At 36.5% G+C, this 16,692-nt stretch overlaps 1 protein-coding gene and 1 long non-coding RNA gene across 2 annotated transcripts in view; one reads left to right on the top strand and one right to left on the bottom strand.

The window, feature by feature from the left end:
• The window catches only part of PARG (poly(ADP-ribose) glycohydrolase), a 117,101-nt gene extending 100,455 nt beyond the window's left edge, over positions 1-16,646 (top strand). Inside the window, 4 exon segments of the mRNA XM_020996785.2 lie at positions 460-565; positions 11,544-11,672; positions 12,433-12,453; positions 12,456-16,646. Coding sequence (XP_020852444.1) covers positions 460-565; positions 11,544-11,672; positions 12,433-12,453; positions 12,456-12,598 — 399 coding nt within the window. The 3' untranslated portion in view covers positions 12,599-16,646.
• Positions 477-16,692, bottom strand: part of LOC110215405 (uncharacterized) — a 46,734-nt gene continuing 30,518 nt past the window's right edge. Inside the window, exon 3 of the long non-coding RNA XR_002326498.2 lies at positions 477-553. This is a non-coding gene — a long non-coding RNA (uncharacterized LOC110215405). The remainder of the gene's footprint in view (positions 554-16,692) is intronic.

Here is a 16,692-nt window from a genome sequence, read left to right as displayed (position 1 = left end):
GGCCGGATTTGAACTTAGGAAGAGGAGTCTTCCTGACTTAAGGCCCAGCACTGTGCACTGCACCACCTAGCTGCCCAAGTAATTTATAGATCTGTCTTAGCTCTTGCAGTATGTGTAGCTGGCAGAATTTACAAATCATTTCTGCTTTTTTTTGGGGGGGGTTGTTTCTTTCAGCATAAGAAATCTAAGCACATGATGGTTCAATGATTTGCTTTGCTTTTCATGAAGGCAAGTCAATGGCAGAAGCTGAAGTACAGCTAATAACTTCTTTCTTTTAAGCTTTTTTTTTTATTCCTGGTATATTTTGGTGAACTTCTACTTTGAACTACATTTTCAGCTTTCCTAAGAAAATGAATAGATTTTTTTTTTAAAAACCCACAAGCATAGCTTTTAGTACTACAGAAGCATCAGATCAGAAATGTATCCACTCACATGTTGACATTTCTTGTTTTCCTATAGGCTTATTGTGGTTTCTTCCGACCTGGAGTTTCTTCTGAGAATCTTTCAGCAGTGGCCACAGGAAACTGGGGATGTGGTGCCTTTGGGGGTGATTCTAGATTAAAAGGTGAGTGAAGAGAAAAGATTGACAGATTTGTATACATATTGATTGAGCCAGAAGTTAATTCGTCCCTACAATACCTCCTTTTTTTTAATTATGAATTTAGACATTATCAATGAATACTTCAGTGTACAAAGAACAAAAAAAGATTTTTATATGAAACAGTGAACTTGTGTTCTATAATTTGTTTTTTTAATTGTCTGTATTAACACAAAATTTCCCTTTTGTGGCCTGTTGTGAATTCCTTCTTCTGAGTATTTTTAAATGCTTTAATGATGCCTCCCCCCCCACTTTTTTTTATTATTTTTTTTTTGTTTAGTTTTTAGGCAATTGGGATTAAGTGACTTGCCTAGGGTCACACAGCTAGTTAAGTGTCAAGTGTTTGTTCTGAGGCTGGATTTGAACTCAGGTCGTCCTGACTTCAAGGTCGGTGCTGTATCCACTGCGCCACCTAGCTGCCCCCTCTGCACCGCCTAGCTGCCCCCTCCCCCCTGCCTTTTTTGTATTTCCATCATTACCCATTAATTCATCCCCTCAAAAAAAAAAACCACCAAAACAAATCTAGAAGCCTTCTCTGTGTCCAATAAGCATAGTCAAGCAAAGCAAGTCGGTACATTGACCATGCATAAAAGTGTGTGTTTCATTCATTGTATCTCTGTTGTCATCTTCTTGCCAAGAAGTGTGTGAGGTATACTTACACTCAGTCTTTTTATTTTAAAGTCATGATTGGTCACTACTTTGATTAGAATTCTGAAGTCTTTCAAAGTCATATAGTATCTCTTCTTTAAAAGGAGATTGAATTATTCAAGGGGGTCATGATACAAATGAGACAACTGAGTATGAAAAAGTGACTTGCTCAAGATAGTACAGTAAGTCAGACATTGGGTTTAAATTTGGTATTTGTGCTCCTCCACTGGTCTTCATTAAGATAGAGAAACCACCATATTAATAAATTTTTGAAATGACTGAAAAAAGTAAGCTGTTGAGTAGGAGTATTACATACATACTTGTGTATATTGATCTCTGTACTTTACCATAATCTTTTTTTTTAATGTTTTAATATTTTTTATTTTTAGGTAATTGGAGTTAAGTGACTCTCCCAGGGTCACACAGCTAGTAAGTGTCAAGTGTTTGGTCTGAGGCTGGATTTGAACTCAGGTCCTACTGACTTCAGGGCTGGTGCTCTATCCACTGCGCCACCTAGCTGCCCCCATAATCTTTTAAAAATATATAAATAGGAACATAGTTCTTTGATTGTGTAAAAGCAAATCCTTTTGTTTACATACTCCCTGGGATATCCAGTTTTTTTTGTTACATGGATAAAAATCCTATTAGCCTGATTAGTCAGTCACCCATCCACAAACCAGAATGGCTAAGTTCCTGGCTTTCACTTGCTCCACCCCCTTCAGCCACATCTTGGGATAGTTAGACACCATTCTCAGTGTTCTGAGATTCCTTTATCTGATCTGAACCTTTTAATCCTTCCATACCTTTGTATACTTCACCCCTCCCAACAACAACAACAACAACAACAACAATAATAATAATAATAATAGCTGACGGTTATATAACAATTTAGAGTTGGCAAAGGGCTACCTATAATAGCTTATCAGTGTATATTAATATGTTATACATATTATCTCATTTAAATATCACTACAACCTTGTGAGATTGGTGCTAAATGAGGATACTGAGGCTGAAAGGGGTTAAGTGACTAGCCTAGGGTTACGCAGTATCTTGAATCAAAGACTTCCTGACTTCAAATCCAGTGCTCTGTCCTATATCACAGTGCCTTCTAATGCTGTTCTTTGTCCTTTCCTTGACCTCCTGTCATTCTGGTCCTCCTTGCTTTCCCACTTCATCATCTGAGATACCCAAGGTAGTTCTGACCCCAAGAAACAAGAAAACTGCCTTCTCTAATCCTTTAGTACACCTGATTCTTATGGTCACATTAAAAATACGCCAACTTTTTCTCAGTGATCTCCTCACAATGCTGATCAAAGCTGCTGTTGCTTAAAAGACTCAGCCATTCCCTTGGCACACTAAACCTTCTTTTCTCCAGACTAAACATTTCCATTTGCTTCTGCTCACTCTTCTGAGGATGTGAGAGGTATCTCTAAGCTTCTGAATGGCATCTTATGGAGGCAACATTACATTTGTTCTGAATCCCTCAGACTGCAGGACTAGGAGCACATGTGGGAGTTGCACATTTAGACTTGATGTCAGGAGCAACTTCCTGACAGTCTTGAGTTGTCCAAAAGTTGGTTGGGTTGCCTCGAAAGGCAAGGGCTTTCCCATAACCAGAGGTTTTCTGTCCAAAGCTGGGTGACATCTTACAACATGTAATGTAAAATGACTTTTTGTTCAGGCTTGGGATGGACTGGCTAGCTTTTTGAGGCCAGTCTCCTTCTAAGTGTTAGGTTCTGAGATTCTGTGACAAACAGTTTGATTACATAAATGGAGACCAGAGGGAGAGAGCAGTCATAACAAATCAGTTTCCCTTTTAAATTATCTTTCATAGGATGAGAACCAGTGAAAGTATTTTTTGAACTGGACTATTTGTTAGAAAAAAATCATTACATTGTGGACTATCTGCCAGGAGGTGGTATTAGTGTCATTATTTAGTTATTTGTTATATTGATTGTAATGAGATTTACCTATATCTGGTTTGGCTACAAAGTGGTCGAATGATATGTGTATCCTATAATCATTTTAGTTCTTAACTTGATCTATCATCTCCAAATCCTGTGATCCTTGCAAGTATAATTGTATTTGGTATTAACTGATAATTTTTAAAGTTTAGCAATATTTTAAAAACACATGGTAATTTTGCTTACCTTTTGAAAGTAAAAAATATAATTCCTGATATTCAATCTGAGTCATTCTTTATCTTCTGAGTTTGTTTTAGGGAGCCTATTTTCTATTCTGAGCTTATTGATTTTATGACAGCCACTTTTTTCTGTTTTGTACTAAGTGAACAGATGACCAGGTTTAGGTCATCAATCCCCAAATCGAGATCTGCCAGGGGTCTGGCCATATTGGATTGTCACTTCAAGAAGTTTTATACATCTACATAAGATCTCAGTCTTAATTGCTGCTCTCCACTGTATAACCCTCAAAAGAATAAGTTAATGTCTCAATTCAGAAGTAAATTTTGTTATAACCACCTTTTAAGTCAGATTGGAACTTTTGACACATTCATCTCCTTAATCTTTTCTAGGTAGTCACTCATCAATTGCTAATTGCCTTCTTAGCATCCCTTATACTCATCCTTCCCTCTTCTTTCTCTCTACAGATGCTCTAGTCAAGGCTTTTATCACTTAGTAAATAAGCTCTTAACTGTCTTTTACCCTTCTGAGCTCTCCTTTGTAATGTAGTCTGACTGATTTTCCTTAAGCATTGCTTTCATCATGTTACTACTTTACTAAATAACTTTTTATGGAAGCTTCTTTGCCAACAAAGTGCTATCTACTGTCTGTCTGACTATTAGTTTATGTATTATTTCCAACTCTTAAATTTAACCCCTTTTGTCTTATTTTCTAGTCCTTACCCTCATGTCATCTGTTTCTCTTTCCCCCTACAACTCTGTAGCACACACCTTCTGCTCTAATATGTGCTCCTCACCATACCACAGATGTTCCATGCTTGTTCCTGACTATGTGTCGTCATTTATGCTCCTCTTGCCAGGAATGTCCTTATCTATTTCCTGCACCTATCAAAATTCTGTCTATCCTCCAAGGCACGCCTGAGGTTCTACCTCCCTATCTGTGGATTCTTGACAGATTTATAGTCTATACCATGTGATTCAAAACATTAATAGACTTTTGTGTTATTTATTCTTGTGGGTGTTAATCTTCTCTCTCCATCAGTAGGAATTATGTTTTATATTTCTTTTTTTTTTTTTGCCACAATACTTAATATGGTACAGAGTCCTCAATAAAGATCTATTCATTAATTGGCATATTTTGTTTTTGCAGTTTCTCTCCTTCTAACCATTAGTCAAATCATCCCACAAAGGCCTCCACTGAAGTTCTTCTCTAGTACCTTGTCCTAGTGTGGGTCTTGCCCTGGTGGGCTCTTTTTTTTGAAGGGTAAACTCATGGAACACAAGCGTTGGCAGGTTCAGGGTAGGCTTTGAACATGGGCTCATCAACTGACACCTGTATGAATACGCGTCTGAGAATTGGCTATAGATGTTTGGAGAAGCTCTTTACCAGAAAACTAGCGGATAATATTAATACATTGCAACTCATGAAGTTTTCTGGAAATTAAGACATCAAGCGGCTGCAATTTGCAGTAGTGAAAAGAATAGTCACAGTGATGAAATCATAGATCTTTAGATATATTGAATAAGTTCAATGATAAATGAAGTGGCCCTCCCACCTACTTCACAGTTAGAATGTATATGCCTGAACCTTCTTTTAAGCAGATTTTGACACATTCACACTGAAAAGATTGGGTACCTGTAGTCTGTTCAGAAACATTCAGGTATCTTTAACTCAGGACACCATAGTTGGCTACAATTTCTTACTTCTGGGCAGTTAATACCCATTTTAGGAGAGCATATCTTCAAAATGTACTGAAGAATTAATTGCTTTCTTAGATTGTTTTTAAGCCCTAAGAAAAATGCTGATCAGGACAATTATGTGTTTACTTGACAGAATCACAATTTGATAAAGTTAGATGTATATTATAAATGTGTATTGCTTACTGTTCATTTGATATGTAAAACTTTAATAGTCAGCAGGTGACCGTATTTAGTTAATGGGCTACTTTTATTCGCTAGGGATTATAAGTCCCTTGATATTTGTGAAAATTATTCCTATACTACCTTTAAACTGTATTCTTTATGTTCAGTATTGTTCTGGCCAAGGACTCTAATTGCCTTCAAGCGTTTTATTTAAAGATACCAGATTCTTCAACATCAAGGGATTTCACAGGATTGAGCTGTTTTATTTAGGGCTGCTTGGTGGCAGTTTGGTATTTTGCATGTTAATATAGCTATAGGCACTTATATATATGTATCTATATAGATACACACACACATCCATATATATACACACATATATGTATGTATGTATATATTTTTGTGCAAGGCATACATTTACAGTGGCAAATATTTATTTTACCTGTGGTACTGGTGAAAATTAATGGGGAAATTAGATTTTGGGATGTGACGTTGTTTGAGTCTTTTAAAAAAGTTTAGTTCTAAATTGGAGGAGCAGGAAGAGGGTTGGAAGTTTATTAAAATATAATTTTTTATGGAAGGCCACAAAAATAAAAAAAAAACCACAGAGCAACCAAAAGTAGGTCCTCCAATTTCAATCATTCTTCTCAAATACTGAAATAACATGTAAGATACAGGAGAATTTGATTATTGAGAAAGGTGGCATGTTGTTCTTGCAGGCTTGATCACACTCAACCTAATTGTGAATTACATGCTGAAGAAGAGAATCTATAATCTGGGTTTGATCCGGTTACATTGAGTAGCCTTTCAGCATAGGAAAGGTAGACTAATGAATTACAGAATTCCTTTTTTGTAAGCAAATGCAATATAAGTAACCAGGGAGAGAGAGACAATAAACATTATCTTTCAGCTGTTTGTTGGATAATCGTGCTGCATGCCAAAATGGAATACTTTAAATGTTTGTTTTACTCCCTTGCCTTATATATGATCCCATTTCCTCACATCTAAATGCAGATTACCATGTTATTACCATTACATAGTAAGTGAAACCAGAAAGACTTTGAGAAAGTAGAGGAGAATGGATTCTATTGGTTGATCCTGTGTCCTGGATTTTCCTTGAAAGTTATGGTGCTTTAACAAGAAGAGGTACTGTTTCATGAGGCCAACCCATGGCAGTGCTGATTGCCACCGTGAGTAGCACTGCCACAATATAGTTATCTCACCAAAAGGTTCTGTTGTATTTTGGAAGGCCTTTAAAATTGGAAGAAGCTTGTGGCTAGAAATTGTTGAAGAGGATTGATTAAAAAAAGAATTTGTGGGATTCTAAAATAACTGACAAGAATTCCTCATTATAGGCTTAAGCTTTAGAACTGGGAAGGATGTTGAAAACCATCTAGTCCAACCCTCTCCATTTATAGATGAGTAAACTGAGAACCTGAGTGATACGACCTGCCCAACTTCACGCAAGTCATAAGTGGCAGAGACCAAATTGAAATTTGGAACCCTGATTCTAAATGCAGCCTCTTTCCACTCTTTCTTAGTGGAGAACCCATGTTTGTTTACCTTCCAAGTATTGTCACAATTTTTGTCTATTTTATTCAAACAAAAAACTTGTATTAGGTATTTTTGGTCTATCATACAAAGGACTGGGTATGGGGACAGAGAGTGGGAGTGGGAGACAAATAGTAGCAAGACATGAGCCCTGCTCACGAGTAGCTTAGTCTAACTGGTGAAGACAGATATATACATGAAACAATACATAAGATACTCTATGGAGTGTATGTGTTTTATATATGGTAATGACAATTAGAGATCTTCTTAACAAAGTTCTAATTATGTAGAATAGACTAGTGATAGCGTAGGTTATTGACGTGAAGTAAGGCTTTGTAAGATTTGATCTGGGCATTGAAAATAGACTGAAAGGAACAGGAGCATTCTAGGTAGGGGGAGAGCACTGTGAACCAAAGCACAGTCCTGGGAAATAAGCATCACAAGTTCATGGCACAGCGACATTTGTCTGACCAGAGAAATTGAGTTTAAAGTTGATAGTAATTATGAGATACCCATGTTGCAATATCTGGGACAGTTGGTACTATGTAACCTAGTTCTTAGATGGTATCTGAGGGTCCTAGATTTGGGAGTCACCATCATAGAGATAGTAGTTGGAGTTGGAGTTGTAAGGAGAATAATTTGTCCAGGAAAGTAAGTGTACAAATAAAAGAAATATGGAGAATGAAGGATTGACTGAGCCTTGAGAGACACCTGAAAATAATTGATGGGAAGAATAAATGTGGAGTTAAAAAGTAGTAGTCAAAAAGGTAGGAGATTAAAAATAGTGTAGGATCATGGAACAGAGAGAGATTTTTTTAAATATTTATATACACACACATATATACGTGTATGTATGCATTTATCTGTCTACAGATCTCACTTTCAAGTACTGTATTCACATCAATCCTGGAAGGGTTAGAGAGGTCACGGAATGTGAGATCCGAGAAAAAACTAAACTAGAAATCAGTCTATGGGAACTTTTAAGAGTTGGGTTTTTTTTTTTAACTTAACAGTACAACCCTGGCAGGATACATATGAATCATTTAAGTAATCATACATTATGAAATGGTAGAGTTTACTTTGTGTACCAGTTACTACATGTTAATATTCCTAAAGCACAGTCTTGTCTTGCTCTTCCTCCCTGTGTTGTTTCATTCTTCTTTGAGTGCATTCATTGCAAAAAGAATTCAAATTGTTTTTAATTAGTCATGTATGCTTGTTTTTTGTTTTGTTTTGTTTCATTTTGTTTTTACAGCTTAAAATTTCTGCCAAGAAGAAAATTAAAACCCAACTCCCTGCAGTTTAAATTAAATAATTCCTTTGGCATTTAGACATGCTTGAAGTCAGAATCTGATGCTTTTATATCGTTTCCTGGACCCAGTCCACACACCCCAAAACACCTTGTTATATTGCAGATCTACTCTTTCCCAACCAGAGAAGTGGAAGATTTCATTTCAGCGTCCAGGCACAGTTCTCTAGAGCTGTGGGGATTTGGGGGTTTTTAGGTATTGAAAGTCTGAGGGACCTGATTGTATTTTAGAGTACTCATTTAACCATTATTATTACATTTTTGTAATAGTCATTTTTCTTTCTGAAAATTTCATGTCATTTTTATATATTTGTCTTTTTTACACATTCAAGGGAGTAAAATTTTTTTTTAAAGCTTGAAATGGCTGGTGGGAGAGTTTGGATATATTTGGAGTGTACCTATGTCAGTGGATTAACTGTATCTATGTATTTGAAAGGTCTTTTTTTTTTAACCTTATTCTTGTCATTTTCTTCTAAAGCTCATCTCCCAGCACTCCAGCCAGCTCAGTTACCATTGGGTTGTGTTTCTATAGGGACCCACAACGCAGAGCTGTCCTTGAGTCTGTTTTGTGTTGAGGCCTAATGGAGAATGTACTGGGTTTGTCATCAGAACACCTTAGTCCAAATCCTAGCTCTGGCACTCTGTTGCTGTGTGAGCAAGTCACATAATCTCTTTGAGCCTCACTTTCCTGATTATAGATACAGATAACAATACTTGCACCAGACATCTCAGAGACTGTGAGGCAAGCTCTTTGTAAACCTTAAAGTAATATATAAGTGTAAGTTGTTGGTGTAAGCCTCATTTTATTCCTTTATAAAGTAAGAATGATACTTAGACTAAGTCTAGCTGACATTTATATAGTACTTTTAAGACTTACAGCGTGTTCTACGTGTCTCATTTGATCCTTACAACTCTGTGAAGTGTGTGATAGTATTATCCCCATTTTACAGATGAGGGAACTGAGGCTGAGAGACATTAAATAACTTTCCAGGGTCAAATAGTAAGTAGCTTAAGTTAAGATTTGAACTCAGATCTTTGTGCTTCCAAGTCCAGCACTTTAGTTCACTAACCTACCTCACAAGGTTGTTGTAAGGGTCTAATGAGATGGTGTATGTAAGCACTTTGTAATAAGTGTGGGTGCTATATAAATGTAAGTCATTATTGTTAGAGCTATACCTGGATAGAAATGGAGCGCAGTTAGTCTTATATATTTAGATTGTTCTTGATAGTACCTTATTTTCCTGAATGAAACATTGAGAATCCACGTGATACACAGCAGAAAAGATCATAATTTTGAAGGTAGAGAGTATCTGGGTTCAGTCCCAGCTGGGTCACTTACTACCTGTGTGACCTTGGGCAAGTCACTTCTTCTCTCTATAACTTAGTTTACTCATATGTTTAAAAAAAGGGGGGGCGGAGGATGGGGTGACGATTGCTAAATCTGCCCTGGCTCTAAATCTATGATCCTATAAAATTGGAAATTCAAAATTGTCTCTGACTTACGAAGCTGGATCTGTAAAGGTCTTTTGTTTACCAATGATATATTTTTAGTCAGATTTTCACATTCCAGCTAAAAGGTAATAAATAATATGCCAAGTTTACAGGCAATAGAGATTCATTAGCCTCATTTTTGGTATGCAGATTAACATAATTTGGCACCTTTAAAAATGGGTTTACTGAAGCTTTAATAGACAAGTTAAGTAGTTTTAATTAAAACATCATCTCTCTTGTGATAAATTACTTTAACACTTAGGAGATTAATGAATTCCAGTTATGGCACCCAGCACATTTTAGATACTTGAGAAATGTTAATTGATGAAATTTACCATATCCTTTGATAATATTTAGAATTGTAATCATAATGAAATGTCAAAGGTTCCTTTCTTGACCTGGTGTGTTATTGAGTTATATTCTGTTTCTAAGTTTGTTTTTTAAAAGATCTTTTAACTCTTACACATTTGTCATAGTTGTAGTATAAATTTCTTTTCCTTTTCCTGAGGACGAAGGCATGTGTCTAGCAAGACAAAATGTCAACATGTTGAATGTTTTAGATTACTTCGTTACTTCGGGATTCAGTGATTTTATTGGAGTAGATGCTTCCTCTTTTGACACAGTTTATGTTAGCTGATGGTCTTAGTGTATTGCTGTAGCAGAAAAAGCTTATCTCTTTTTCCTGTTGGTCTGTTGATAATGAAACTTCTTTGAAATTATCTAAGCAGTACTTGGCTGGCTGAGACCCATAGTCTTTCAGCAGCCAGGACTTGTGTTCTTCTGGCACAGTCTTCAGGAACCTAGAGTCACCTCTATGCTGCAGTAAAGTGCCAGAGGAGGACTTTGGTGGAAAGTTGTAAATTAGGCTTCTTTGAGTTTAACTTTGTAAGGAATCTTGGGTCTAGAAAACTTACTGTGATTCATGAGACCAAGAAAACAATATCTGCAATGCTTACAACAAGTTAAATGAAGAGGTCACTAATGGAACTTGACATTTGAGTAATGGAAAAACCAACGAAGATCCCAGAGAAGAGATAATGAAATATGCCACCTCCTTCACAGCAGAAAGGTGGGAGGCTACCTGGAAAAAATCAGTCTAGATGTTGTCAGACATGGTCATTTGTTGAATATTTTTTGATTAATTGGTTTCTTTGGCACAAGAGAAGGTTTAATCTTAAGTGAGTGAGTGGAAAATGCTTGCAACATAAAATCGTCATTAGTAAAAGCTTTTTTTTAAAGGGAATACATTGCAAGTTTAGTGATTTACTTCTCTAATGAGCATATCAGTATCTTTTCACTAAATCCATTGAAAACCCAGTTTTCTTTCAGTGAAAGGTCAGTGGCTAAGTTTAAAGTAAATATTTGAGAATAATTTAGTTTAGAAAATAGGACAGTTGTTTTAGCCTCTTGGCTGTATAACTGAAATGAGCCTTTTTATTTGTTGCGTTGTACCATGAAATACTCTTAATAGATAGCAGACATTTCCATAGCATTGAATGTTTGAAAGATTTTTTACATGTGTTATCTTACTTGATCTTCCCAACAGCCCTAGGAGGTAGGTACATTTGTATAGTGAAATAACTATCACCATTTTACAGATAAGAAAACTGAAGCTCCGTTTAAATCATTTGCCCATGGTCACCCAGCTGAAAAGTATAAGAGACAGGCATCAAACCCAGGTCTGGCCTAATTCTGAGTCCAGTGATCACTGTACTACACTGCTTTTGTGTTCTTAAAGAAAATATGAGAAGAATCACAACCTTGAGAGGTTTTTTTTTCCATTCAGCACAATTCATAATCTCAAATGATTTGCATAGTAAGGCATTAATCTAAACTAGTGTTGTTGTTTACCAACTGTAACATAGCTGGTTTGAAGAAGTTAGAAGTACCTTGGTGTGTTGTCACACTGTGGATTTGTGATTAGTATTATTTTCTCTCTGCTTAAGCCTTAATACAAATACTGGCAGCGGCTGCAGCCGAACGAGATGTGGCTTATTTTACCTTTGGGGATTCAGAATTGATGAGAGACATCTATGGCATGCACACTTTCCTTACTGAAAGAGGACAGACAGTTGGTAAGTACATGGTAATTTGTCTCTCTGTTTAGAAGAGCTGTTTGCTAAACCTGGATGGACGTCACAAGCAGGAAGGGAAAGAATTCATTTGGGAAAGGGAGACAAAGTGAAAGTAGGTGTGAAATTTCTGGTTTGAGGGTTTTGTTTACAGTGTTTTGGTTTTAGTTATACTATGTCCATGATATATTGAAAGAACATAGTATGGCTAATTCCTGGTAAAAGGCCCTGAACGTGGTAGGACTATACTTTTCCCCTTTCATATTTGTCAAAACTAATAGAAAAAAGGAGCAGATTAGCCAGATGTAGATAGATAGTTATCAACTGAGTCATGCTTTTTGAGTGCAGCAGAATGCTTATTGTTTATGGCTGGGTTGTTTATTTGTTGTTGTTTTGTCTTTTTGTTTTCAGGTTAATCAGAAAGCTTTCCAACGTTATTTAGAAGCTGAATGACTAGGGAATGGTCAGGCAGCCTGTGTTATTGCTCTTAATATCTGTCACACAAGGAAAAGGCTTATGTATGAGTGCTTGTGTATCTGTGCACTTGAGGGTATGAGATAAAGGCAAATGACTTTTTAAAACATTTTGTTTTATGTAAGATTGTTCTCCAGTCATGTGAAAAAGATATATTTCCTAGAGCCAAAATGTAGACTATGATCTTGAGATTTTCATAAAACTGGCATGGGGGGAATACTTTTGTAAGTTTTATCTGTACATTATTACCTTTATTTTTTGTTAAATAGTCTGACTCTTTATTTTCTAGGGCAAATTTATAAGCTGCTGCTCCGTATTACAATGAAGAATGCAAAAGCTGTTCAAGCTCAGGACCAGATGTTAAGCTTTATCCTTTCATTTACAGTATCATTGACTCCTATGCAGATACCACCGACCACAATGGGAAAAGGACAGGATTCCGTGGATTGGAATGAATGGGATTCCTCAGTGTGGATCCTTTCTTTCTCCACTTTCCCCGTCCCTCCAGTATGCTGTTTGAATTGCTGGGTGTAATATATGAACTGGCTTAACTTAATATAATTGTGTATATAATCTTGCATTTGTAATCCAGTATGCTGTCTCATTTTGGAGAGATGGGATTTTTCAGGTTGTCCATTTAAACCACCTCCATCCTGATTTAGAGTCAGTATTGTTAGGTATCATTTTATTTCTGTTTTTTCTTATTCATCAGAATATTTCAGTCCATATTCTATAGGCTCCACAGTCCATCAGATTTCTTATAAAAAACCTGTAAAAGGTTATTCTTTATCCTTCAGTTTTTGATGCCTGTAAATCACACAGATTGCCTCTGTAACTAAGTGAGTACCAGTGATTCCTGGGTGTTCTGTTTAAAGGCCTTGTAGTTGTTTTTTTATTGACTGTGCTCACGAATAATACTTTCTCCTCCAACTCAAACTCAAGGATTAATGTGGCTGCATTATTTGAATTTTTGAAAATAAAGAGTTGTGTGTACACACACACACACACACACACACATTTATATATACAGATATAGATGCACACATACACATACACGTTTCCACACATGTAGCACAGTAAAAATGCCCTGGGTTTAAATATATTTTCAATATAAAAATCATTATGGTTTTAACAAATTTTGCTGGTGAAGCACCACCTACATCATCAACTTGTCTGACCTTTTTTCTTAAAACACATTCCACTATAATATTTTTGAAATCCCATAAAGGTGGAGGAAAATACAAAAGAAGGGAAGAGGTCTGTGTGAAACAAATATAGATTTGAAAGTGTTGAAGCTTTTAAAAAAAACAAACTAGGATCAATATATGCAGTCAGTGGTGGATGAGGAAGTGTATATTAGCAAGAAGTTGGGAACTAGAACTTGAAACTAATTTATCTTCATTGAAGTCACTCTGGTATTTTGGGGATGTATAGTTAACAGATTTTCAGTGGCATATTATTTAAAAGCTATCCTCTTTCTCATAGCTGTATTTTTTTTGTTAGACCACTATGGACTCCAGTGTGTTTAATTTGTGCCCACAAAAAGTAAATGAAACTGAAGTAACAGAAAATTATTAGGCTTGGGCTTTATCAGAGACTCTGTCTTCTGTCCTCTTCGCTACAGTTAGATGGATAGACAACTGGAAACCACCTGTGAAAGGCTACGTACTCCTAGAAAATTGGAGAGAAGGATTATATTAGTGACTTGTTGTAACATCTACAATTTGAGCAGAAAAATCTGTGACCAGGTTTTCAAGGCAGTTCTGGAACATAACCGGACTGTCAAAACTCTGGCTTATGGTCAATTAGTAGGGAGCTTGAGTTCTGTTCGGAAGCAGTTATGGACCCCAAATGTTAGAACTGTCAAGGACCTCAGCCGTGATTTAGTTAAATGCTCACTTTAGAGATGAAGAGACAAGGCCCTTTGAGGTTATTTGCTTTGGTGAAAATCGCTTAGCAGATTAGTGCAGAGCTCAGGTCAGACCCTGGATGTACTGATCTCAATCTGGGGCTCTCCCTCCTTTGTTTCCTTAGGACTCCCTGGACCTTGCTCTACTAGAATTTTGTTGTACTGATATTGTATAAACTTTCCCTGTTAGGACCCCCAGGTAATTCTCTTAAGACTGTAAGATTTGCAGAAGAGTTCTTAATTTGCATCAGTGCAGGAGATTTTCATACTAGGAGTTTCACATGCTGATGAAATCACAAATGTGGACCGAAAATATTGTTTGTAATAGTTGGACCATTAGCTAAGACTTGGATTTATTTTTGTTACATAGAAATACCCCACATAATGGTTCAACTGATTTTTTTTGGAGCAGTAATGTGTTAACACATTTTAACTAGTTCTTTTTATAAGGTTTCATATCCTTGTTTTAATGTCATTAGACTCCTCACTGAGGCAATTCTGGATCCTGTTCCTTGGCGGGGCAGTTCTGTGTCTACTTTCCTGAGCTCTGCCCTTTCGTGATCTTTCACCTGGAGGAGTGTTTTCATGGAGCCATTTAACATTAGCTGTCAGTATGATGACATTTTGCATTTGTTGGTACACATATGATTGGCAGTAGCTTTTATCACAACAGCCAAAGATACTATTCATTTTCACCCTAACGTAGCCAAGGGCTTGAAATTCACTTTTTTTTCTATTGTTAGTATCTTTCACCTTTCCTTCCATCCTACTTAGAACTTTGGCCAAGTAATCATAGTTAAATTTTATTTTCTTTCCTCCACTCGAATGTTGAGTAGACTGTTCTTCAAATCAGTTCAAAGGGGGGCTTCAGTACATAATATACTGTACAAATTAATAAATCCAGGTGAAGGTTCCCAGAGGTAATGGTCTTCCAAACCTGTAGCCCTGTTTCTTACTTCTTCTTGGTGCTGAACTAGGGAAATAAGTAATTTCATCTCTTCTTTCCAAGCTGGTTCCTTTTTCTCAGATGTAATAGGAATAGTACATTTAGGTGGCATGACATGAGAAGAAATAATACTTTTTATATGGGAAAGAGGTAGAGAGAGCAATCATCATAGATGATTTTTTCTTCTTTAATAGCCTATGGGCTATTCAGACCAGATTGAGACTGCTGAGACCTTTGGTATTCTTCATCCAGAAAGTACCTGAGCTAATAATGTTTTCTCTTTTTACTGGAGTATTCAATAATCAGAGGAGGAAAAATTGCTATCTCTACTGTGAGATATTTATTGTTCTTTTATCTACTTGAACTAAAGGTAATGGTTTTCATTGTCATTTAATGGCATCTACAATTTTTTTCTGTATAAATGAGAATAAAGAGGTATCTTACTTTATAACCACTCGGAATTTTTTCAATATATCACATACATGGTTCTGAGAAAGTTCTCAGGGGTTGGCAGAGGGAGAAGGAAAGTTAAATTTTAATCAAAACTTGACTATCATGTAATTCCTATCCTAACCTTCCTTGAAAGTGTAAAGGCAGAAAAGTAAAGTATGGTCACATTCTTTACTAGGTACCTGGCATTGATCATTACTCATGAGTGAGCATGTATAGGATTGGTTCACACATCTTTAAGTGGGTGTTTCTAACCCTTCTTCATTGAGATGATTGTCAGCAGCACAGATATGCCAGATTAGTGGTTTGGAAAAGAACTTTAACAGGAATTCTCTCTATGACCCATACGCTTCTCACCAATGTTATTTTTCTTGGTGGAAAATTAACATGCACTTAATTCCCATCTACTTCCCCCCCTTCTCTCTAGCAATCTCTGTAGCTTCATGTAGAGGTATGCTGGAGCCAGCTCTAATCCAGAAAGTCGGTTGTTAAATTTTCAATGTGAGCATTTATACCTTGGAAATTGGTTACAGAGTAGAGCTTTGTTGATTGTTTAGGCTTAAGAAAGCCAATGGAGAAAATAATGCAGATTAAACTTCAAAGTATGTCATGTGTACATCCCCCCTTCCTCTCCCCCAGAACATTTACCAGCATACATGCCACCAGCCCCCTCAAGTCTTTGTGGTAAAACAGTGATGTCTAAGGCAGTTCTGCAATAAAGGGATCAGAATTTTTCCCATATCAAAGCTGATTATATATAGTCAATCTTTCAGCTGAGTGGAAGGGAAAAGATTGAGGATGAAAGGTGGGAATTTAAACCAATAGCCAGTAGTTAATATTTATTAAGCACCTACTGTATACAAGGCACTGTGCTAACAAGATGAATTGTTTTTTGTTATACTTCAGTTGTCACAGGAAGCAATTAATAGCTAAAATTGCACAAAAATTTTTGGCATTATGTCCTTTGGTGCCAGTTTTCTTGGCTCTCCCACTCTACACTTCTGTATCTGTCAAGCCATAAAGACTAACAGTTTGCATCCATCTGACAAATGACTTGGTTTTTCCTGACAATTTCATCTGAATTCCTGCTTAATGCATCATCATCATTTTTATTTTGAGAGTGGGAGGAGGTGTCTGTATGCTGATGTTTACATGATTTTTATAGGAAGACAATAAAGACATTCTGATCACATTGTTACTGCTGCTTTGTTTCTTGATTAAAGTTTAAGGAGGGTGCCATGGGC

The sequence above is a fragment of the Phascolarctos cinereus genome, unplaced genomic scaffold, assembly GCF_003287225.1.
Source record: "Phascolarctos cinereus isolate Bilbo 61053 unplaced genomic scaffold, phaCin_HiC Scaffold_3;HRSCAF=262, whole genome shotgun sequence".
NCBI classification, from domain to species: Eukaryota; Metazoa; Chordata; class Mammalia; order Diprotodontia; family Phascolarctidae; genus Phascolarctos; species Phascolarctos cinereus.
This window is presented reverse-complemented; position numbering and strand designations above follow the sequence as displayed.